This window comes from Seriola lalandi, unplaced genomic scaffold (assembly GCF_002814215.2).
Source record: "Seriola lalandi dorsalis isolate HSWRI2012SDOR001 ecotype SW California unplaced genomic scaffold, Sedor1 jcf7180002054280, whole genome shotgun sequence".
In the NCBI taxonomy this organism is placed as follows: Eukaryota; Metazoa; Chordata; class Actinopteri; order Carangiformes; family Carangidae; genus Seriola; species Seriola lalandi.
The window spans coordinates 192,107-215,187 of record NW_019524833.1 but is presented as its reverse complement, the minus strand read 5'-3'; the positions used below and the strand labels follow the sequence as shown (position 1 = coordinate 215,187).

The window sequence follows — 23,081 nt, the reverse complement described above, 5'->3', positions numbered from 1 at the left end:
TAGTCTCTCATTTAAAACGCTAATTCTTAGTTTAAAAACACAAAGATAGGTTATAATGAACAGTTTTGGGCTTTCTTACCTACTGTAGCTAACATGCCAGCAAACTAATTTTGTAAAACAACAGAATGCTACTACAGGCTACTTTAAGGTGACCAGATTTCTGAAATAAAAACCTGGGACATTTCTACTTCGGCCACATGTGTGTGACTGAAAGACATGTTTAGTGTTTAATGGACATCAGATCCTCCTGCCGCCTCACACACTATCGTTCATTTTTTGGTTTGATAATCACTGTTGGCTGAAATATCATCTTTTCAGTGCCCTAAGAAAGTGGTGACGGAGGCTCCCCCAGAAGAGATCCCCACTCCCACACCTACTGTTGTGGAGCAAAAAAGAGGCCCTGAAGTCAACTGTTCTTGTGCTGCAGGAGTGAAGGTACAGCCACCTGGTTTCTCCAGACTTTACCCCTGTCTATTACTTCCACAGATGAGTGGGAATCCTTTCTTTAATGGCTTTCGACAGACGTCTGTGTTTCTATTTCTCACAGGGAGACATCGGTGCACCTGGTGTTGCAGGTTCCAAGGGTGAAAAGGTCATCTACCACTGCCTTTAAGCACTAGTTTGCGTGTGACAAAAGATTGCAGTTTCATAATGTTGCAGAGTTGTTTGTTCTACTATTTGATTGTGTGAACATGCCTACGTTTTCAGGGTGACACTGGCCCTATGGGTGCCATCGGACCGCCTGGAATCAAAGGAGCAAAAGGAGAAACTGTATGAAAACTGTGGACATTTACATGTGTGGTTTTCTGTTCATTCAGAGAAAATATTTAATAAGCTAATAACTGATTGATTGAGTTTCAGTTCATCATGTTTAGTGCTGTGATCATTGGTAGATATCTTATCAGAGACACTCCAGTAATTTCAGATTGCATGCCTCCCAGCTATTCTGCTTTTCTTCCCGCCTCGATAATAATTAATCCTTATTGATTAATTATTTGCAGGGCAGAGTTCTCTCTGTCAGAGGTGACAGAGGTGAGAAGGTAAGTCAAGCGGTGCATGCTGACGCTGCATGAGCATCATTAGCTTGAATACATGTTTGTCTCTGTGCATATTTTATATGCATGTATGTTGGACAGAACACAGTAATGTTCATCACTCATCAGTATATGTATTTATGTACTGTATACATACCTGTACATATACATGTTGTGGAACTGCTATAAACAACTTCTTTCAGTGGAAAATAAAGCCTGCATGACAAGTCACTATACATAATATGCTAATTTGCATATTCATCACATCATCTCGTTATATTTTCATTCTGCCTAGTGTCAGCTGGTTTCAGCCATTTACTCTCTGTACAGCCAAATTCCCAATAAAGCTGTTCTTAGTTACATGTTTTTCTGTTTCTGTTGTCAAACAACAGAACAAGTATGAAATTGTCACTGAAAATGGCCCATTAAGACTACACGTCAACCAGCAGTGACTTTCAAGCCATTCACTGGGCAACACTGGCCACTCTCTTCTATGGAAAGTAGCAAAAGCTTTTCCATGAATTCGCTGGATTTGTCGCAAGATGCTTTTTTGAAAAGGTGCTAAGTTGGCAACACTGCCTGTAAACGCCCACTGATGACGTAATAGAAACTGTTTGGAACAAATCATTTTGAAAGAGCAACGGCCAATCAAGGAAACTCAAACTAATTGGTCAACCAGTGGTCTAACTTAATCACTCAGTCAGTGAATTTAAGACATTGGTGTTTATAGGGCTAATATAAATGTATATATTCTTCTTATGTTACTACACATTTTACCTCTTTTCTGTCAGGGAGTGGCAAGGAAAATGCCACAACTGTTATTGTCAGAATTACAGGAAAGATTACCACAGAGGATGTGTAGATGTATAGAGGGCAGGCCTACGCAGACGCCCACCCAGTCTGCTCAAATCACAGTGTCTCTGCTGCCTGGCAGTGCCAGCTGGGAGTCTCAGAGTATAATTTATTCCTTGAGACAAAATCCTCAGCATGCATCATTCAAGCTGTCCTGAGAGGGACACTTAAAAATGGTCACAAGAGGTCTGGAAGACCGGATAAGCCTTCTCACTTATGTTGTACTTTGGTTGTCATAGTTTGGAGAATGCACCTGTAAATTATTTGGAATCATAAAGGTGTGAATCTATAACCAATTTCTCACTCTAAAAAACAGTAAAACTTATTTTAAGTAATGCAGTCAGACAGACAGCAGAACTCATTTCATGATACATTTATTTTCATTTTGTAGTTATTGCTTCTTGAAACCTGGCTGGTTTGATAAAACTGCATTAAAGCAAACGTTAATGCAGAGCATCCCTGTTGCTTTTCCGTTTCTTACTTTCTGCATGAGCCTCTGCCTTCTCTCTTTCTCCTAGAGAAGGCTGCAATTTGTTGTAAACTTTTCTAAACCTGGTGCCAACACATGACGTAGGCCCACTTTCAGGCTGTGGTTAAAAATGGCTATGTCGGTCATCGAGTTGCATGGGGTGAAACTGAATTCATCCTGCTTTGATTGCTTCTAATTGCATCTTTAACGGACTAGAAAAGGCAATTCTCCGTGTAGCAGTGTTGTTATAGATGATGTCTTTTTCGTTATAGGGAACAGCAGAGCGGGGGCCTTTCTCCTAATCTCTGCGATGAAAGAAATGACGTGCGTTAAAATGATATAAGCTCCTAAAATAATTAAAGGGCAACCTTCTGTGACTTGTAAAGTGGTTTATGAAGCAGAGGGAAGTCTTGCGGTGGGCACGACCTCGTGGTACTGTGTAATTTAACAGCCATTACTTTTCACTCAGTCCAGCGTTTGAATTCCAAGGGATTCCTTGGCACAGAATATGACATCAGTGTACAAACCAGAAGAAGAAGTGCAAAACTGCGAAGACAATCGAAAGCTATTGTTCCTTGAGTCTTTGGTTGGATGTGTGACCAGACCATAGTGGGTGTTGGCAAAGCTTTTGACCTTTGTTAGCATATTCTGGCTGCAACGCCAGTATGTATGAGTTTGTTTGTGTGCTACTTAACACTAACGCTAACTTAACTCTTTTCTGTTTTGTGTGAATTTTTATCTTCTGTCCTTTGTCTCAACATATGTACGTTGTCTCCCAGTGTCTGATTAATCGAATCCATTAATTCATCTCTAACATTTGTACTTTGTTTCCACATTAATCCCCCAACCACCATGTACTAAACTGTGTCCTGTGATGCTACCAGGTTGATTATCTGACCGCACGTCATTGTCACCTGTGTGACCGGCCGTCATGCATGTGTGTCTACTGCGGAACAGTCGAAGTTAATACTTGCCTTTTGTTTACAGGGTGATAGTGGCAGCATAGGGTTGACAGGTGCTCCTGGACAAAAAGGAGAGAAGGTGTGACACTCGTGAACCTGGACATGTGGAGGATTTGTTTTCTGATATTACGGATCTTAAAAGTTCACGTTTAGGTATTAATTATGCGTTTCCAATCATTTGACAGGGTAACGGCGGGATACCAGGTATTGATGGCTTACCTGGAGACAAAGGGGAGCAAGTAAGAAATATACTTTTTTTTTTTGGTATTACAGTCTGAAGCATGAGGACCGTCCAGATGGGTATGTTTTGATCTGTATGTTTTTTTTTTTTTTTTAAATAGGGTCAAGCAGGACTGGCTGGTGATCAAGGGCTGCCAGGTCCAGCTGGACCAAAGGTGCGTGAATGTGGCCCTCCAATTCTTTAACCAGTGCACATGCATTTGGCTAATTTTAAAGCCTTTAAAAATAATTTTGATGTGAGCAAAAAAAAATATATAAATAGAATATCTTTAGTCATTCTGGTTTTGGCTCTGATCTCAGAGATGCACTTGTTCTGTTAAGTGGGCATACATAAGTTTTTCTGGGCAATTACCTCTGCCTGTTATTGATTTCCTGTGAGAAGAAGGGAGGGGGAGGGGGGAGGGGGGCAGTTTGGTTGACTTTCCCTTGGATGAAGCAGCAGCTGGTGAAAGAGCAAGGAGAGGGGAGGAGGGAGAAATGCTGGCTGGCTGGGGTTTAGCCAATGGACTGTGACAGGCTGCTCGACCCAGGACTGGAGGGAATGATCGCCCACTTTTGATGCAACACGGGGGACACTAAATCAGGGAAATGCCCTGTGAAAAACTTTAGAGAAACTATCAGAAAATAGAGCCCATCTTCTCATTTTGATGTGGCATATAGTGTTGATGTGGAATTAACATAACACAAAATGATAAAGGGAGGGAAACACGCAAATAGCAGCCAAAATGGCAGCAATAAAATCTCCGATAAACCCCACTGTATGCTAACTACCTAGCACACGCGGCAAACAGACAAAGTTAGCAACTAACGTTAGCCTTTTTGACTGATTGACAGTCAACTGTTAAGTTAGCAGCTAAAGAGAAAAGATACTTTTCTCACCGGTTGGTTGAGACAAACCAGATCATATATAGGTGACGTGAAATTAATATAACACACAGTGGATAAAGTAACTGATATATAAGCTTGTACTCGTCGTTCGTCACTGCCTTCATAGTTTTTAAGTCTGAAATGCAGCCTTCGTCTGTAACGTGCTTGTCTCTCACGTGCAGGGGAGGCGTGGCGCTGTTTGTTTACGTACCGGGGCGCACCTATGATGCGCGCGCCGGCTTGTTGTTGCGGCTCGTTTCAAAAGGTTATGTAACCACAGTTACCTACGGTGGCAAGTTTACATTCATTAACTTACCTGTGTCAAGCAAAAGGAAGCCGAATAGGAAACATCCATCCAGAGGAGAAGCTGCAGTGCAGGCAGAGCTCAGGTGAAGCTAACAGGCTAGGCTATGAAAACGTAGATAAGCTAGCTTTCATTTCCAGCAGCACAAGCTGTCCAAGTCTAAAATCGATCTCGGGTTTTATGAATCGATATAGGATTATTCAAATGAAGATCACTTTTAATTGGAGAATCGATTTTTTTTCAACCCATCTCAACCTGAAACATGACTCCAAATCAATGCTAATGCTTCTCCAAGTCGGCGTAATGAGTAATGTGAAGTTCTTGCTAGCTCGTTAGCCATAACAGCTTTTTAAGGCTTGTTGTGGAGTTTTTCTGCTACCAAATAGTAAAGAAAATCTTATTTTGCAGCTTTTCAGGATGGTAATTTTACTCTAAAAGACAGCTGACCTAATTAATGTTGTATTAGTGGCCCAGGAAAAGCACAGGTGCTACCAATTAAATTAACAAGGGCTGTGCTCTTAGTAAGCCATGATAGTGTGAGAGCCAAATTAAATTCAGTTATCCTTCATTTTATTATTTACACCTGTGCTTTTCGTGTTGGGATAAGTCAAAATGTGTTTTATGGAAAAGGCCAATTGAAACAATTATTCTTTACAATACATAAGTGAATAATCATGGTTAAACCATCAGTAGCAGTTGTTGCACACCACAGTTAAAAGTGGCATTTAACTGTGGAGCTCTCACAAAAGTCTAAATTACACAGTAATTAAAAAAAAAAAAAAAAAAAATTCTCCTTAAACCATAAATCAAGCTCATAATACTTGGGGAAATATTCTACACGTTAAAGCTTCATTTACCTCTGTATATATTGTGATTAACCTGAGTAAGAGCAAAAAGGAATCCAACTTTTTTCAAGAAATACCGACTTTACAGCGCCCACTGCGATTTAAAAGTTGCTGCTTTAAATCAGACCAAAAGTTATTCTCAGGCAGAACTGCAGTAAGAGAGAACAAAGAACGCTGGGGTATATTTAGATGGGAAGACTTCCTAGAAGAAAACCAAGAAGAAAAAAAAAAGAACAGTGATAAAAGAAATGAAAAATACTTTGGAAAATGAGCATCAGAAGACACATTTCTTTCTTTCTTTGCAAGAAAAAAGAATGAAAGTGAGGTAGGAGGTCATAGTCCAGGGTTCTCCCATGAGGGGGGTCTTGTCACAAACAGCTGTGGTTTCTTTTTTGGGGTTTCAGGATTCTTAGTTGGTCAGTTAAATGTCTTACATTGATTCAGCTCTGACTCAGCAGTCTCCATTTGGCCTAGAGTGTATTGCTGAGTCAGGAACAGTTAGACTTTTGGGGGTCAATAACTTCCACTGATATAATGGTCTTCAATTTATATTACACAGGGAATTCAAGGGGACGGAGGAATTCCTGGCGGACCCGGACCAAAAGGTGTCATTGTGAGTATAATCTGAGTGCACTTCACCAAATGCAAAATGATGATATGATTTTTGAAATGATATTATCTTTCTGTGTTTTGTTGTAGGGTGATTCAGGTATACAAGGTGAAAAAGGAACTCCAGGAGCCAGGGTAAGTAATACTTTAATAGTAATTTTTTTTTTAAACAGTTGAATGTAAACAGATTTCCACGCTTCATATTCACACAACATACTGTATTCCTACTCGGGAACTGCCTGGTACAACGGTTAGGGTGTCGGCCACACAGCTCCGCTGCAACGCATACAGTCCGGTTCAGCATCTTGTTCAAGAGTGCTTGATCACAAGTGTAGTTGCTGAGGGACAAGAGAGACTTACTTTCCCTGTCCATATTTTCCCACCATGTCTTGGGATTTGAAGAGTAATGTAAGGTTGAACCTGTACAGAGTAGAGTTCATACTGCAAATCCTGACGACAGGGTTAATTTCTGACAGAGAGAGAGACCAGTCTTCTCAGAGGAGCTGAGAAGTGAGGGGCGTAATTGTACAAACAGATGTGGCTTCCTTGATTCACTCTCCACACTTCCTGTCGGACTCTGTGGGGGCGTTTGGTTATAATGCACCTCATTCAGCCCTATAGTGAATTGTTGATGTCTGAAGTTTCCTCTGAGCTGCTAAGACCTTCTTCCTTTTGCCATCACACTGTTAATATGGTGTTCAGACTGCGAATAAACCAGTGAAAGGTTATCCTACGGCTTCAACAATGGCTTCCTGCTGAAGTCAGCATGTTTTTGTGATCACGATTTCATTGATACTACAAATAACAGATCAAATAATCACAGCAGGGAGTTGTTAGAAACAGTTGTAAAAATTACTTATGTATCATACTGAGACGTCAACTTGAATTTAAATTTAAATCGCATTAACATGCAGTTTTTATGAAGCAGTCAACATGGAATCAGGACACTGATTGCTTTGCCATATGGCATAAGGATGTGCAGCAGGCTCGAGGTACACTATAGCTCCATTCAAACATGCTGATGCCAGGTTTGGAGCTGTCTGTCAGCCAGCCAGTCAGTCAGTAAGCAATTTCCTGTAGGTGAAAACTGGAAAAGTATTTTCCTCAGTGAAGTGATAAAGGGAATAGGCTTGGTGGTTTCGAGGAGGCACCTGGGGTTCAAGTCAGGGCAGTGTTTGCTGCGGGGATGTGTTTTGGGTTACACATAAATAAATCTTAAAATCTTTATTAGCAATGCTGGCATACTGGATGGTACTGTTAGTCAGTGAGTCCACTGCTTCCAGGCTGAATGAATGGGTTGGCATTCCCAGATGATAAATTGTAATTACTGTGATCCCCCTGATTTTTCATTTAGCGCCAACATCTTGGTACTTTAGTTTATGGCCAAATCCCTGCAAAACTAATGACGTGCCCAGCATTGTGCCAATGTTAGCATGCTAACACGCCAAACATGGATAGAGAACATGGTTAACATTACACCTGCTAAACATCAGTGTGTTAATATTGCCATTGTGAGCATGTTAGCATTGTACTGGTAGATTTTAGCTCATAACAGGTGGAAACTCACAGAGCTGAAAGTGTGACTGGAGACTTCTAGTCTTGATATTTTTTTATAAATGTTTTAATTTGTCTCAACTTTTTCCCAGCAGACACAGAAAAAAGACAGATCTCACTACTAAGAGTTCTTCTTCTTTGGATTTTCTGTTGATGACATTTGTGTTCCCTTGTAGCCATGATAGCTATTGCAGCGCATGCTAACTACCCGTTACTGAGAGGTCTTTTTCTTTGGATTTTTGGTTGAAGTTTTTGGGTTTTTTTTGTCTTTATCTGTGCTGCCATGCTAGCTATACAAAAACTTTATTTGTTCCAGACACAGTTTAGGAAAAAAAAAAAAAGGTTTTTATACTTGCCTGAGGTGTTTATTGATAAAAACAAAATGCAACAAACTGCAGTGGGAAAAGTCTTGGTGAATAAATACCTGAGTACATGAAGCATGTGACTAAAAATGATTTTCAGGAAATTCAAATAAAATCTGCTCTACATTTGGATGGAAAATGTCCTAATGTCTTCAACAGTTAAAAATACTTCACACATGTTTTTGTTGTCCACTTGTTTCCATTCCAGGGCGAAGCAGGTTTGGATGGATTACCAGGAAAACCTGGATTTCCTGGGAAAGATGTAAGTTGTGAATCTCTGTTAAGCTTTTGCAGTCACTAACACACCTTAGATAATAACAGTCTGTGGCAGATTTGAGTCACCTTTGTACTAATGAAGCTTTTGTCTAAAATTGATTAGGGTCTCAGAGGACTGGTTGGTGCACCCGGTCCCAGCGGATTTAAAGGCGACAAGGTATGTTCCTCCTCCTGTGCTGTATGCAAAACACCCTGCTCCCTTGATTAGAAACAATTCAAAGAGGATATTGCCTTAAGCATAATGTTATTAAGCTGCGCTGATATAAATCATTTTAAAGAGGTATCATCAGTTTCCCAGGCTGTTGTCTGCACTCTCCAGACATTCCTTACTGTCCTCTGTGCACCATCAAAGTCAGCCCACTCATTTGTCTGAGAAAATAAAATGCAGAGTTCATTTGTCTGTCTGTAATTACTGACTTTGATGATTCTTCCAGTCGTGCACACATGCTTACACCACACCCATATGCATGCACAAGGATCCACGCATACGCACATATGCACAAAGAATTACCGTGGTACTTTACCCACAACTTTCACTTTCCTTTGGGCCTGCAATTAAGTACACATTTTAACACGCGTAGTCTCATAAATTATGGTCGTTGCCGTATCATTACCATATTGCCTGAGGGACTTTACTCTGAAAGTTTCTTGATTCTAATGACAGGGTTTTTCATCCTTGTTGTGTGAACTGTGTCACAGGGGGAGAGAGGCCTTCCCGGATTACCTGGGGATGTGGTGAGTATCCAAAACAGAGCGAAGGAATATAAGAATAACAGGCTTGTTTAATGCTGAATGATGAACACTGTTGCGTGAAGGAGTTAGAAAACAAACAGTATTTTTAAAACGCAAACAAATTAAAGGTCATATTGTGCATTTTAACTACAATCAATTACACATTTTTATGATTATCACAATTAAAAAACCAGGTAATCATGGGCAAGATTTACCTACTGTCCTTACTGAGCTGATCTTCCTAAATGGAAGCACAAAACAGGAGCAAGCTGGAGTGTATGAAGGAAGTAAAGGACTAAAGTTGTATGAATAGGTTGGTTGTTTGATTAGGCGATTGACAGAGTGTTTATCGCCAACTATTTTCATAATCAATCATTTTTGAGTAATTTTCAAGCAAAAATGAGAAAAACTTTTCTTTGAAACAAATCATAGTAACGCAAAGTTCTTGTGAGTTCGGATGTTTGGACTCATCAAAAGAAATAATATCAATATATCTCTGAGAAATCAGAGTGGCCTTTTTCATTTTACAATTTTCTGATGGGAAATTTGTAATGAATGTAATCGTTACTGTTACAGCTCTATGAAGAAGAGAGGAACACGTTTTCCCAATATGTTTTTTTTTTTTATTATTTTCAGTAAGATAGAAAAGTAAAGATGGAATAATTTGACAGAAGAAAGACCAACAACATCTTATCTGTATGAAAGTTTTCTGATGACACACGTGCTAGAAAACACTAAAAATACCATTTATGTGAGTGGGAGATAAGAGCTACCCATTGCCTCTGGCCTTATTTCATCGCAGTAATTAGACCAGGTTAGCAAAGTGAATTTGACAATGATATACTAATATTAAAATCATTAGTCTTACTTAATGTAATTAGTTACTCATTGTGTTAATTTCAGTTTCAGAAAGAAGGCTTACGGGGTGAAAAGGTGAGTAATTGTTCAATCATAAAATGGTTTATCATTTTTGCCTCTTCAACGGATTAAGTCAAAATTTAAAGACCACCTATTAATTATCATTTAGTGTAATTACCTACTGTGTATAAGGGATTGAAATGGGCAGCAGATTATTAATGCATTGATCAATGAATACAAACACAACTACACCACTATGACTTTTGTTTTGGTGTATTTACTTTGTAAGACTGTATGTTTTAAATGATTCATTATCTGTACAGTTTCAAAGTGTGAGCTGTAACTGTCCACATTGTGTATATAATGATATGTGTAAAATATTTATTCATGTGTTTGACCTGTTTCAGGGAATTACTGGACCTCCTGGGCCTCCAGGGGCCGACGGCCCCCCAGGGCCTCCTGTAAGGATCATGATTTAATACTTCCTTCCTACATGTTTCCTCTATCCTGCTGTTCAACTTTTGATATTTTTTTCTGTTGTGGAAAAGTCACCTGTTCACATGTAGTACATGAAAACACCAGTCATGCCATTTGAACTCTTGCTGACTTTGAACATTTCATGTCTCAGGGTCCTCCTGGACCACTAGGTCTGCCTGGAGAGCCTGGAGAGTTTGGCCAAAGGGTAAGAATCTCGTTTTGATGGGAGTTTATCTGAACTTTGCTTCCTTACATTTCTTCATCATACTTAGACCCTGTACTATACCAGGACATGCTCAACAAACTATACAGCTGTCCAAATACCTACATCTGTGAGATGTAATCTTTGTTGTTCTGTTGGTGTAGACGTATCTGACCTGAGTTTACAGCACATTAGAGTCTCCTCATAAAACATTTATCAGAAGTAAAACTGCTCTGGAGATAGAATGGTTGAATTATATCACCGGGCAAAAGGAGAGGTTGACTGGCAAGAAACTGGCAACTTGGCAGATCTCCACACAAACTATGGGCATATCCCATGTACTTCTACTCCTGTAACCTAAATCTAAACATGCCGTAACCTAGGCTATTTGCTGAGCAATGTTGAGGCTAGGGGTTGGATATGGTTTACACTGGAGTTTAGCATCATTTCTATCCAAGTGCAAACTCATTGCAGTGAGATAATAGAAAACCTCAGAGGTTGATTTGCCTGAAAGGCACATATTAACTTTTTCTTCTCTTACCTCTTGTCTTTTCTATGGCCAAAGCAGATTATATCATGTAATTTTGATACAAAGTGAAAAGTTGTTTCATTATGTTATGATCACAACATTAAAGGCTAATGCAACCTTGTATTTATGTTAATTTTATTTACATGTAACTTGGAACCTTGACAAAGTGCTTTCATTGCCAAGCAGGATTCAGAATGCAACCAGTCTCCAGTGTCAAAGTCCTGTCCTGTCCAATTACATTTCCCATTGAAACACAATTGGCAAAACAAGTTGGTAGAATTATAAAAAGAATTTCAAGGAGATAAGTTTGTATCACGAAGAAATCTCTTTCTAATCATGAGAAAATATAAACCAGGAATGTTTAAAGTCACAAAAACAATAATTATGTGACAATAACAAAGAAATACATGAGAAATATCTTAATGCATAGTGGCTAAGGAGTTCTGTGGTTTTTATTGCTTTAGTCTGACTTTACTAACGCAGTAAAACTGTCTACTGACTTTTGACTAAAATTAGATGGTTTTGCCTCCAGAGCTGCTCTTGCACAACAAAAACTGTAATTTGCAGTAATTGGAAGTTTATACTGTAGTCCCATAACTGTATTTATCATATCCCAATGGGATTATTTAGGATAAATAAAACTGATATTTATTCTTCATGCTAATCAGAGCTGATGCTTTAGCTGTTATCAGAGAATTATCTACAAAAACTGTCCCTCGTCTGGATCCTGTTCCCTCCGTCTCCCTCCACCCTGGTCCCATCACACAGCAGTGTGTAATTAAAACAGACACAGTGGTTCTACATAATTTGTTCTTCCAAAACATTAACAAAGATAGTGACATCCCTTCCCCTTCTTTTCTGGGAGCAATTAACTTCTCATCAGCAGCATGTTGGAATCAACATTTGCAGCTGCTCAGTTGGGCAGCACAGTCGAGCCAAACCTCCTCTGGCCACGAATGAAAGACTTTTCTACCAGCAGAACGCACTCGGCCAGACAAGCTCCTCGGAGATCAAGGGATTTACAGTTTATTAACATGAATAAAGCGATCACACTGGGTTAAGATTCCCGCAATATCTAGAAAATCTCCCTCTGTGCAGCTTTTGCTCTTATTTCGTAATATCATCGGAGGTCCCACTGAATCATTTTACAGCCCGACGGGATGCCTCCAAAGAGAACCCCAAAAAACAGACAGATGGCGAAGGAGCTTGACCTATTTTCTTGAGGGTTAGCGTTGTTATACCTCAGCTGAAGATGCGCAGGGATAGAGTGTGGGAAGGGGGGGGGGGGGGTTAAGGTAGGCTGAGAGCGGGTGGTCTCCACTGCTGCTGATAGAGTTGTCTGTATGGTTGAGTTGGTAGAGATTTAGCCACTCTCATCTCCACTGCAGCAAAGCTCTCATCAGCTGTTTGAGTCACCGCCGCTGAGGCCAGTCTGTTCACCTTTATCCTGATATGACCAGCGGCAGAGCCAGACAATTTTCATGAGGGTGGCCAGGTCGAGGCCAGTACTCACTATGGGGTGGTACAGTAATGAGAATTTTGTTCAGTTTGTTCTTAGTGGTATGGCGTTGTACAGAGGTTACATTATTATGTTTGTGGATGTGTTGGCAATGTTCTTAGTTTCATCTAATAACTTTTTAGCCTTTTACAGAAAGCCTGGGGGTGGCCACAGCCACGCCAGGCCAGCCCCGGGCTCAGTCACTGGGTATCAGAGGACAGTGTGAGCTGGGATGTGGACAATGGGAACAACAAAAGACTCCATTTAGCTTTCTTGTCCATTTTAACTAGCTTGTTTAGGAAAATAAACTTTATTTTGACAGATTAGAGTCCATATTTCATAAGGATTACATTTATCTGTTTAGTTGAGTCTGTTCATTTTTATATTGAAAATTGAAAATAATTTAATTTACAATATAATGCATTTTAAAATATGTGATTTTTAAAATCGATTGACTAAACTAAATCGCGTGAATTTTTAGCCGAAACCAAAGTTACTGTCAGTCTCTTAAACTAGAAAGATAGATTAGCATTAGCAGGAGTTTTGCTAGTTTTTTTTTTCTCATCTGTGACTGTATTTAGCTGCTGCCTATGTGGAATAACCAAATGAATTACCAATATGTTAGTTCATCAAAACATTTCAGTTACAAATCTGTAAGTGTAGTTTAAACGTTTGCTAAGGCTAGCTGTGGCTAGCTTTCCCTTGATGTAGCTCTCCTCCCTCAGCTGCAGTTGTCTGTTGACTGTTGAGGTGACATGGCGGCTTCCAGAGCCAACAGAAATGTTCATGAAAATTTTATGGCATCATGTTTTTACAGGTGTACAGGTGTATTTGTAAGGCAGAACTGCTTATTGACTCAATATAACTAACATCTTATTAAAACTTCAACCTATACAACAATCTCAGAACATATAAATGTAATCCTCATATCTACCAGATTACATAGCGCTTTACCTCAAAATCCCTGGGAAAATATTAGTCAATTACAGATCTAAGAAATAAAGTGCAACTGTTTTTTGTCACAGCTTTAATGTTGTTGTTTGAAAGCCCTTTCTATCCTGCCAACTTCTGGTGCTGAATCTATAATGCTGTGTTTAAAAATACTGGAATTGGCCTAGAAATATGCAGCCATGAGAAAGTTAAAACATGTTTTTTTTTTTGTTTGTTTTTTTAACTCCCACATTGTTGCTGAACCTTCCAATTTCGAAAAACAACTATATGACCTCATCCTCGATAGTAGCTTCGACCTGGAAACAGCTCAACTTATGTATTGATTGTGTTTAATGTGGGCGTTAATTCAATTTATGTGTTGTCTTTCAGGGAAAGAAGGGAGAGAGTGGATTGCCTGGAGTGGACGGCCTTCCTGGACCTCCTGTAAGAACTGTTTGAGTTTCATAACATGCAAAACGCACACATACATATTGGTAATACACTTGTTTAAAATGACCCCTTGTTTATGTACAGCTCATGTCACTGTTTTTTTGTTTTTTTTGCCTGTGACCTCTCAAGGAGAGCTGAGGAGAATTAATTGTGTATTTTAATTGTGTGGGCTGCTCAATATTTGATGTGACCCACGAAGCACAAAATGAGTGCCTCTCTCATAGGTGTCTACACTGTGTGTTTTTAATAGCGGGAAAATAAACAGGCTAGATTAAAACCAACAGGTTATGTCAATTAATTTCCCGAATTGCTCCCTCAAGCGCAATAGAAATTCACCTGTCTTCAAGTGTATCCAAGGTTGAATGAGGCGTTTACAGCACAATAATAGCCCCCTCTAGTGGCTGCTCACTGGTACTGATGTACACTATGTTTTTTGGAAGTCCATATGAGGAGAATTTATTTATTTTGAACATATATGGCAAGAAAATATTTCATGAATATGGCACAATGTTTATCTTATTTTAATTTTAAACAATCCTACAAAGTCTGTAAGTTGTGAGTTGATAAGCAAGTGATACAAATTTTCACTAATGTATTGTATATTTCTTATTTTGCAGGGTCCTCAGGGTCCACCTGGGTCGCCAGGAAACCAAGGACACACTGGACCTCCTGTAAGTGACCAGAAACTGAAATGAGGACGTGGCAGTTATTGTTGAATATGATCATTGGCTTTGACAATTAAATCATATCTGTTACAGAACGTTTAACATCTTGACATATACCTTTTCTCTCTTTACAAAGGGTCTGCCTGGTGAAATTGGATTTTCAGGCAAACCTGGAGAGCCTGGAAAGCCTGTGAGTCGGCCCTTATATTCTCAAACATACTGTAATTTGTTATTAATGTTACTTTGAGTCATAGGTGCTTAATCTGCAAGCGTCACTAAATGTCAACCCTTTGTCCCTGATCTTCTAAGGGTCTTCCTGGTAAAGACGGTCTCGACGGTCTTCCTGGAAACGATGGTGCCATGGTTTGTGTCACCTTTTAGAATAACTTTATTATTCTCTTCTTGCCTGCCATGCTAGTCATACTTAAATTGCACCAATCAAACATTTCATATGAACAATGGCTCAAAGAATTATTACCCACATATCACCCATCCTTTTTAGCTTTAGCTTTTTTAGCATCTTCCAGATGAGTGTTATTGTTTTAACGCCTGCAGCTTTACTGTTCTGGTTCAATCTCACTGTTCTCATCAACCTCAATTAAGTTTAAACCTGTGCTTTAAGTTTCAGTAACTGTGAACAATGCAAGGTTATTGACTGTGAGGCTCATAACTTCTGATTCTCTAAGGTACTATTGATAAGCTAGCAAGCATGGAAAACAGCTGCATTACCTACAAAATTTACAATGTATCATTATTTAAGTGGCACATACACTTTAGAAATATAGTGGAAAATGTAATAGAAACGAAACGTGTAAGCTAAGACAAGTTTTACTGCGGAACTTAACCGAGCAGTGAAAGCACAAATTACTTTTTAAAGAAAACAAAGCCTGTATAAACCATTTTAAATTGATGTACTTAAATTTAATGCAGTGGCTAAACTGAGTTGAAGTGCATTTACCTTTCACTACATACAGTGCCTGGCAAATGTTTTTTTTCACAAACGCTGTTTTGTTTTTTTAAAGTATGACATCTAAATCGTAATCTTGTGTCTCTGAAGGGGCCCAGGGGAGAGCGGGGAACAGATGGTTTTTCTGGAAAGCCTGGACCTAAGGTAATGTGATTTAATCTTACCCAGAAACACACAGGACACGACTGAAGACATATGCAGCTTATGAGATAGCATGTGTATTTTCCAAATGCAAATCTGACATTTTGACGTCCGTTTGTCTTCTCCCCAGGGTGATGATGGGCCACCTGGACCAAGAGGACCTCCAGGGGAGAGAGTGAGTTCACAGCTGTTGACTTTCCTTTAGTTTTTGTTATTTTTTGTTTTGTTTTGTTTTGTTTTGTTTTGTTTTTTCAACTCATCATATTCAAACATATTTCATCATGTCACACGTATGTGATTTTTAAAGGGGGAAGCTGGTTCCCCTGGACAACCAGGTGCTGATGGAGCGAGAGGAGACAGGGGCATTCCGGTAGGTGCATCACCAGGTGTAGGCTCATTCACAGCTTGCAACTGTGCATGGGCAAACATCCTCTATAGCAGTGGTTCTCAAAGTGGGGTCTGGTGTTCCTCAGGGCTCCTTGACAGGGTTTCCATCAAAATGGAGAATAATCTATTTTCACGATCATTCCATCCACAAGGGTCATGGGGTTTCAAACACTTCCTCTCATGAAATATCTAAAAGCACAAATCTTATCAGATGGGGCGAGCTGGGGACAAAATCTTATCAAATAGGGGTCCGTGGTGTACTTTGTGCCAGTTTAGGGGTCCTTGACATGAAAAAGTTTGAGAGCCACTGCTCTAAAGGTCACTTATATTATTATGCAACAGAAATAATTTCTGGTGAAATAAACTCTAGTGAAATTAACTGCTCCTAATTTGGCTTGGTAACCTCCTGGGACCCCTTCAAGGGCTGATTGGTGTCCCCACATGACACTTTGTGAGCCACTGTTCTTGATTTCATTTAAAAAGACCTCTTTTCGCCTGTATTAATGTGCAAATATGTGGTTGTTGAAATGTTGAAATTCTGATTTTGGCCTCTCTTTCACAGGGAGAAAGAGGACTGGATGGACCAAATGGGCCAAAAGGTGAAAGGGGAGACAAGGTAAATAAGCGTCAATGAACTTGTGTCATATGTTGCACAACTTTATAATGTAAAATTATTTGACAGGCATTTACAGACAGAAATGCTGAATTCTCACTGCCGTGTTACAGTAGTCATCCTCCTCTGTCTCAGTAATGGTCACGCTGCAGTGTTAGCTGTAATAAGGTAATTAGTATGCATACTATGTGAACATATTGTCTCTTGCCTCAGGGTGAAGTTGGAGCGAGGGGACCGCCTGGCGCTCCAGGAAATGTCAGTAAAATTTCTGCTCTTTCTAGTGTGCATGTTAACACGAGACGCAAAGTCAGCCATGCTGTTTCACTCAGCATTCAGTGCTGATGCAGTGAATGATTTTCCTTCTGTCTGTTTTTTTTCCCCCCACAGGTGGCAAATGTCATCCCTGAGCCTGGTGAACCTGTGAGTAGAACAAACAAACCAAACTTCATTGTGAGATTAGTGGAATTCTAGAGAATATATAGTTGTTGCTTCAGAGATACGAACTGCACATGGTTGTGTTTATGATATTTATCATGTGCTGGATTTATATACAGTAGATATATATATATATATATAAACTGATGGATGTTGATTCGTTCTTTGTTGTTCCTTTCATCTTCCCCTTCTTCTTCTGCTTCTTCTTTATTTAAACTCTGCATCGTTTGATCTCACCTCAAGGGAACACCTGGAGAAAAGGGAGAGAAAGGAGATCAAGGGAAACCAGGAGAGATGGTGAGTTTTTCCCCCTCTGTGTTGTTGCTGCTGGTCTTTTCTTCTTCACTTTTACCAACACTGAAGCATGACTCTACATCTGCCAGTATCAAGAGGAATCCACTAGATGTCAGTAGAGATCCAGTGTGACCAGAGAGCAAAGCAAGCCTGCTACAGTAGGAGAGCTCTGGGGACTTTTTTTAATTGGAAAAGTAAATTAAACTGTAAGAGGCAGTAATGCACTGACCTGATTTTCTATCTGCTTCAATTTATAGATGTACAGTATATTATGTGGACCAGAATAGAATGCAGGAAATGTTGGTATATTTAGGATCCAGTAAGCCTGGAAGCTGCATAAAAATTAGCAAAAATAAATTACGTACTGTAAGCAACACACAAACACACACACACACACACACAATATGCATTTCTGTTGTCTTTGACTTTCTCAGGTCACCATGTGAAGGTGGTGTTCAGTTAATGATGATTTTGTTGCAGAGTATCAGAGTAACTTCTTCATGCATCTTCACCTTTTATTGCACAACCTTTTATTAATTTTATGTCTTTTTCATCTGGAATCATAATAGACCTTCCATCATTATAAGTTTATGAAAAACATGAAAAGTATATATGAAAATGAATATTACCAATTCAGCATGTAGACCTGCACTATTTAAACTAACACATTTAATTGATGTGTCTTCTCTGAAGGGCCAAAGAGGGTTACCTGGTGAACAAGGTTTTAAGGGACCAGCTGGACCCCCGGTAAGATGCTCCTGACCCCTCACCTCCTTTACAGTCTATTTAAGTGGAAAACTTCTCAATGGCTGTTTTTAAATTCCAGGGACCGAAAGGTGACACTGGACTTACAGGAGAGACAGGACGCGTTGGAGACCCTGTGAGTTGTCAGATTTTATGTGATTCACCATTCAACAGCAGGAGGGAAGATTTTACTCAACCTTAATGGCTGATGTGTTTCTCCCAGGGTCCACCTGGCGTAGCCGGTCCTCAAGGTCTTCGTGGATTGCCAGGAAATGTGGTAGGTCCTTTCTATACCATTTAAAATCAACATAAGAGTGCATTTCCCCTGACTATCTACATGAATGACGTCCGTGTGGTATAAAATATTGACAGACGCCACCGATAACAAATCACCTCAGTATGAAACCAGCAGTTGTCTGTCTTCTAGGGCATACCGGGGATCATTGGGCCTCCTGGTCCAGCTGGACAGAGAGGAGACAAGGTCAGTCGCCTGTTTTTGAAAAGCGATGCGTATATTTGGTTGGATGGATTCAGGCAATGATCAGAATGGTTTTGGCAGTGCAGAATAAAAATAAGTCTGCAGAGAAGAGAGAGTGACCTTGTATGTCCTTCATTATTGTTTCAGAAGAGAAGTCTTTGAATTCATTTAAATCCTGCTGCAGCAGCAGCAACAGCAGCTACATGTAGGAGTTGCACAATAGCAATACAAAACTCTCTCTACTGCATCACGTGACATTTTCATCTTCTTTGTTTTCTGTCTTTGTGTTTTCCTTGTCTTTCTCCACAAGTTATTATGCAGATGTTTGGTTCCCTTGTCATTACCATCCCCCACATACACAAAGCCCATATTCCCAGTAACAGTAACCGTGTTACACATGGAAGAGTTTTACAGTTACACCGTATAGAAATCTGAGCAGCACATCTGATGATGTACCTGTTGTAGCTTTGAAAGATGATACAGTTATCTCTTTACTGTAACATTCATTTTAGGGTGAACCAGGTAAACCAGGACAAACAGGTCTCGCAGGCCCACCCGGAGACCCCGGTTTGACAGGACCCCCTGGACCAACGGGGAAGGGGAAAGACGGTCAAAATGTAAGACACCTATTTCTCCCATCAGAGTATATTTAAAACCTTATCGTACCTCAGTCCTGTTGTAGACTTGAAGAGTGATGTTTAACCATGTTTTTTGGGGATATGTATTTATTTTCCCTTAAAGGAAAACTCCAACAATTTTACACGTCACAGTCTGATTCCAAGTCTTGTGGTGAATTAATGTGAAAGGATTTGTATAAAAACTTTTGTGGCTCCAGAGGGAACTCTGCGTGAAGTCTGATAAACCGCTTCAAGTGACGTCAGGCAAGCAGCAAGAGACTACATTCCCCAATACTAGCATAACACACCCGAATCTCAACTGACCCAACTGTTCACAGATTGCATTGTGGGTAATCTAGGCGCCAGGTTGTTACAAGAAAGAAGAATGAGCGGAATTGAAAAAAATGGACATTATCTCTGGTTCTTCTGCATTGATTTTTTAAATGTTAAAAGCTAAAGTTGGAAAGATCTAATTTTATATTATTTACAGTATCATATAAATTCTGTATCAGTCCGAAAACTGAAGATTGAAAGAGTTGCATCTTATTTCATTTCTCATTTAATATAAAAAAAATCAGATGCCTTGTGCAATGCTTTGTTCACATATCTGCTATCTTTGGAAATGTCAGCATCTCTCCTACAATTTAGAATATAGTTCTGCGTAAAATAAAGTTTGTAAGGACTTAGCCACCGGCAGGTCAGTGGGGTTTAAGAGAGTAGTAGCTCTGTGTATGATTTTAAGTCATTGGAAACAATGATTTAACGATAAATATGTCTGTTCTTCTTCATAGAAAATCTCATTAAGAGTCTCTTGTATTCCACGTGCTCTGCTTGTAAACATCGCCCTGGCTCTAATACATGCTGCAACCACTACACAATAGGAAAATGAGTCTGACTAGGCACATTTTGCTCTGCAGCTCAACATGTTTCTTCATCATTTTTCACCCCAGACATGTGGCCGTCCTGCTGACGAGGCAGCAGCAAACAGGAACAACACTGTTGGGACATATCACATTAAAGCAACACAGGAGCACAACAGATTTGGCTCACAGCGGTTCTGTTTTTTTACAGCTGCCAGGTGCAGCCCCGAGGCCTCGCTAACAATTACGTGCATGAAGAATGGCAGCTCGCACACACGTTGAGCCCTAAATGATTTATTCAGAAGAAGCTTAATTCCACTTTTTAAGTCACACGTGATTCGATTTATGTAATTTCTTTTGACATTACAGGGAGAACCAGGACCACAGGGAATCCAAGGACCCTCAGGGCCAAAGGTAATGTAATTTTAGAAAGTTGTAACAAAGTGTGTGTGTAGTGTGTGTGTAAGCTTTCTAGTTTGCCGGAGGTGTTTCTTTTTTTTTTCTTTATCATGCACAGGTGCTCTTTTGTTGATGTGAAAACTTTTTCTTGTGGCACAGATGAGAAAAACAATTCATTTTTGTTGAAAGCAGCAAAAGCAATTTCTATGTCCACTGCACTGTGACCGCTGCTCTGATTATGACCGGCTCTTTGCTGTGTGAAGAGCTTGATGTCGAGGGCACGGGATGGAAGACGCTCGACAGGGGCATTTGCTGGATTTATGGTGTCAAATCGTTCACCCTCATCAACAATACGTCTTCTCTTCTGAGTAGCAAAATGTCAACTGCAGATTGTTTTTTTTGTTTTTTTTTTCATCAAAGATTAAAAGCACTGTGTTATTTCTGGGATCAGCAGGCATCGCTGAATCTGACGGTGTCCGTGTCGAGTGAGACTCTTAGCCAAACATCGACGGCCTGACTGACATTACCTGAGGAGCAGGATGATGATGGAGAAGTAAACTTTGTTTCTGTTCTGCCAGGGTCAACCAGGGTCACAAGGAGAACCAGGAGTACCAGGAGACAGGGGTCCTGCAGGAGAGGGCAAAATGGGACCATCGGTATGATCTTCAATGCCAGCCCAGTGGTTACTGTACATTATCCGACCGCAGTGTATTTATTTACGCATCTCTAAATTTTGCAATGCTTTTCTCTCACAGGGGCTCCCAGGAAATAATGGGGAACCTGGACCTGCGGTAAATATTTCAAAATCAAAAGATGAATATTCAATGTGTTTATGCTTATCAAACGTGTTTCTCTAATGTGCGTTTACTTGGGTTTCAGGGCTTGAGGGGTCCACCAGGAGTTGCTGGTCCTCAGGGCCCAGCAGGACATAATGTAAGTGCATAAATAAATGATGAATTAATTAATTATTGAAGTTTTTTGATGCGCGGATTTCTGTCACTGTCCTGGCTTCATTTTTCGTTCCTCCCCTTGGTTATTTTTAAGTTTCCATAATTACCATATGTTTTGGTAGATAACAGTGTATCTCATAATCAGTTTATCTGCCTTTGCTCCAAATGCAGGGTTTACCAGGAAGGCCGGGAGACAAGGGATCACCTGGAGAGCCAGTAAGTGCAGACATAGCATGGGAGGACATGGAGTATTAGCTGAGCGATTGGTTGTACTCACATGCTATATAAACATGATCTTTTCCTCTCCAGATGTTTGCTTAGATGCAGTATGTTCACTGAATATGAAGTGGGATATAAAGGGAGCATAATCATGTACTAAAAGCAACATAACCTTTCTCCAGAAATACTTGCTAGACTTATCAGTGAAGACCTTAAAGCTGCACCGATCAATATCTTAACATAAACAATGGCTGACATTTGAGAAGGGGTCACTTGTAGTAACAAACCGACAGATAATTATAATCAAACTCTGCAGTTCCCCTTAGGTCTATGCAGATCACATATTATAGTGTTTTTCAGCTAATTGTTTTTGTTTTCTGACACTGACACAACAGTTTTGCCCTCTTGGAGCATTACCTTCGGCCGCAGCAGGCAGCTGTTGTCAGCAAAAAGCCTTTAAAACCAGACTGCATGCTACCTGTGCAGCACCACACAGCAGGTATAGTTAGCGACTAGCTGCTGAACACGGTGAAGTATTTAACAACTCAAGATGTTTCTCAGGAGCTGTTGAAGACCATAATAGAGCTAAAAGGAAAATTAGTATTTCCCCTACATTTGTCAGGTCACCACAAACAGGAAACTAAATAAATGCTAAACAAGCTACAGATGCTAACATGTTCACCATATTAACTTTATAAAGCCACAGTATGTCCAACATTTATGATGATCACCTTGTTGTGGAGTTCTGGCCAAAAATAAAATAAAGAGCTGTCTTCAGCAGTGGAAAGCAGCAACTGTGTTCATCTCTATCTTATCTCTATCATGTCTTTTCTTCTACTGAAGTTAGCATGCTAACCAGCTAGCCCCAACTTGTCACTTTCTGATAGCGACCCCCTCCAATCTGCCCTGGAGATGTAGTGCTGCTCATAGGGTTTATTATAACCTCTTGTCTTGTGAACTCAAATGTTTATATTCATAAGATGTTTTCTCTCAAAATGCTTATGTGCATCTGTAGCTGTGTGTCTCTAATGACTGATAAGGTGTTTGTTTGCTTCTGCTTGAAAGCTAATTTATTGTTTATTCCATTTCCCTAATTGCCAACTAAAGGCTCCCTTTCCTCCAGCTAGACGTTCATGTTAAATAAGTATGGGACTGATTAGTATTATAACCACAGCTCCAATTAAGAGAAATGTTAATGGAGTGATATTCAAGACTACAGTGAGCCTTCAACTCTGTAGCAGTTGTTTGTAGAAGGCCCTTCC

The 23,081-nt window shown here is 39.9% G+C and overlaps 1 protein-coding gene across 3 annotated transcripts in view; it reads left to right on the top strand.

Annotated features, from left to right (window-relative positions):
* The window catches only part of col22a1 (collagen, type XXII, alpha 1), a 56,895-nt gene that overhangs the window by 17,234 nt on the left and 16,580 nt on the right, over window positions 1-23,081 (top strand). For 2 of the 3 annotated variants that reach the window (XM_087173775.1, XM_023405603.2), the window contains 36 exons: window positions 319-435; window positions 548-592; window positions 709-771; window positions 1,002-1,040; window positions 3,343-3,396; window positions 3,503-3,556; window positions 3,659-3,712; window positions 6,133-6,186; window positions 6,273-6,317; window positions 8,307-8,360; window positions 8,478-8,531; window positions 9,074-9,109; window positions 10,010-10,039; window positions 10,372-10,425; window positions 10,593-10,646; window positions 13,991-14,044; window positions 14,668-14,721; window positions 14,852-14,905; window positions 15,025-15,078; window positions 15,773-15,826; window positions 15,954-15,998; window positions 16,131-16,193; window positions 16,773-16,826; window positions 17,037-17,078; window positions 17,211-17,243; window positions 17,502-17,555; window positions 18,246-18,299; window positions 18,379-18,432; window positions 18,520-18,573; window positions 18,724-18,777; window positions 19,287-19,391; window positions 20,621-20,665; window positions 21,229-21,306; window positions 21,406-21,441; window positions 21,530-21,583; window positions 21,772-21,816. In XM_087173775.1, the coding sequence (XP_087029901.1) occupies window positions 319-435; window positions 548-592; window positions 709-771; window positions 1,002-1,040; window positions 3,343-3,396; window positions 3,503-3,556; window positions 3,659-3,712; window positions 6,133-6,186; window positions 6,273-6,317; window positions 8,307-8,360; window positions 8,478-8,531; window positions 9,074-9,109; window positions 10,010-10,039; window positions 10,372-10,425; window positions 10,593-10,646; window positions 13,991-14,044; window positions 14,668-14,721; window positions 14,852-14,905; window positions 15,025-15,078; window positions 15,773-15,826; window positions 15,954-15,998; window positions 16,131-16,193; window positions 16,773-16,826; window positions 17,037-17,078; window positions 17,211-17,243; window positions 17,502-17,555; window positions 18,246-18,299; window positions 18,379-18,432; window positions 18,520-18,573; window positions 18,724-18,777; window positions 19,287-19,391; window positions 20,621-20,665; window positions 21,229-21,306; window positions 21,406-21,441; window positions 21,530-21,583; window positions 21,772-21,816 (1,947 nt within the window). The remainder of the gene's footprint in view (window positions 1-318; window positions 436-547; window positions 593-708; window positions 772-1,001; window positions 1,041-3,342; window positions 3,397-3,502; window positions 3,557-3,658; window positions 3,713-6,132; window positions 6,187-6,272; window positions 6,318-8,306; window positions 8,361-8,477; window positions 8,532-9,073; window positions 9,110-10,009; window positions 10,040-10,371; window positions 10,426-10,592; window positions 10,647-13,990; window positions 14,045-14,667; window positions 14,722-14,851; window positions 14,906-15,024; window positions 15,079-15,772; window positions 15,827-15,953; window positions 15,999-16,130; window positions 16,194-16,772; window positions 16,827-17,036; window positions 17,079-17,210; window positions 17,244-17,501; window positions 17,556-18,245; window positions 18,300-18,378; window positions 18,433-18,519; window positions 18,574-18,723; window positions 18,778-19,286; window positions 19,392-20,620; window positions 20,666-21,228; window positions 21,307-21,405; window positions 21,442-21,529; window positions 21,584-21,771; window positions 21,817-23,081) is intronic. The other variant, XM_087173776.1, reaches the window with a different exon arrangement.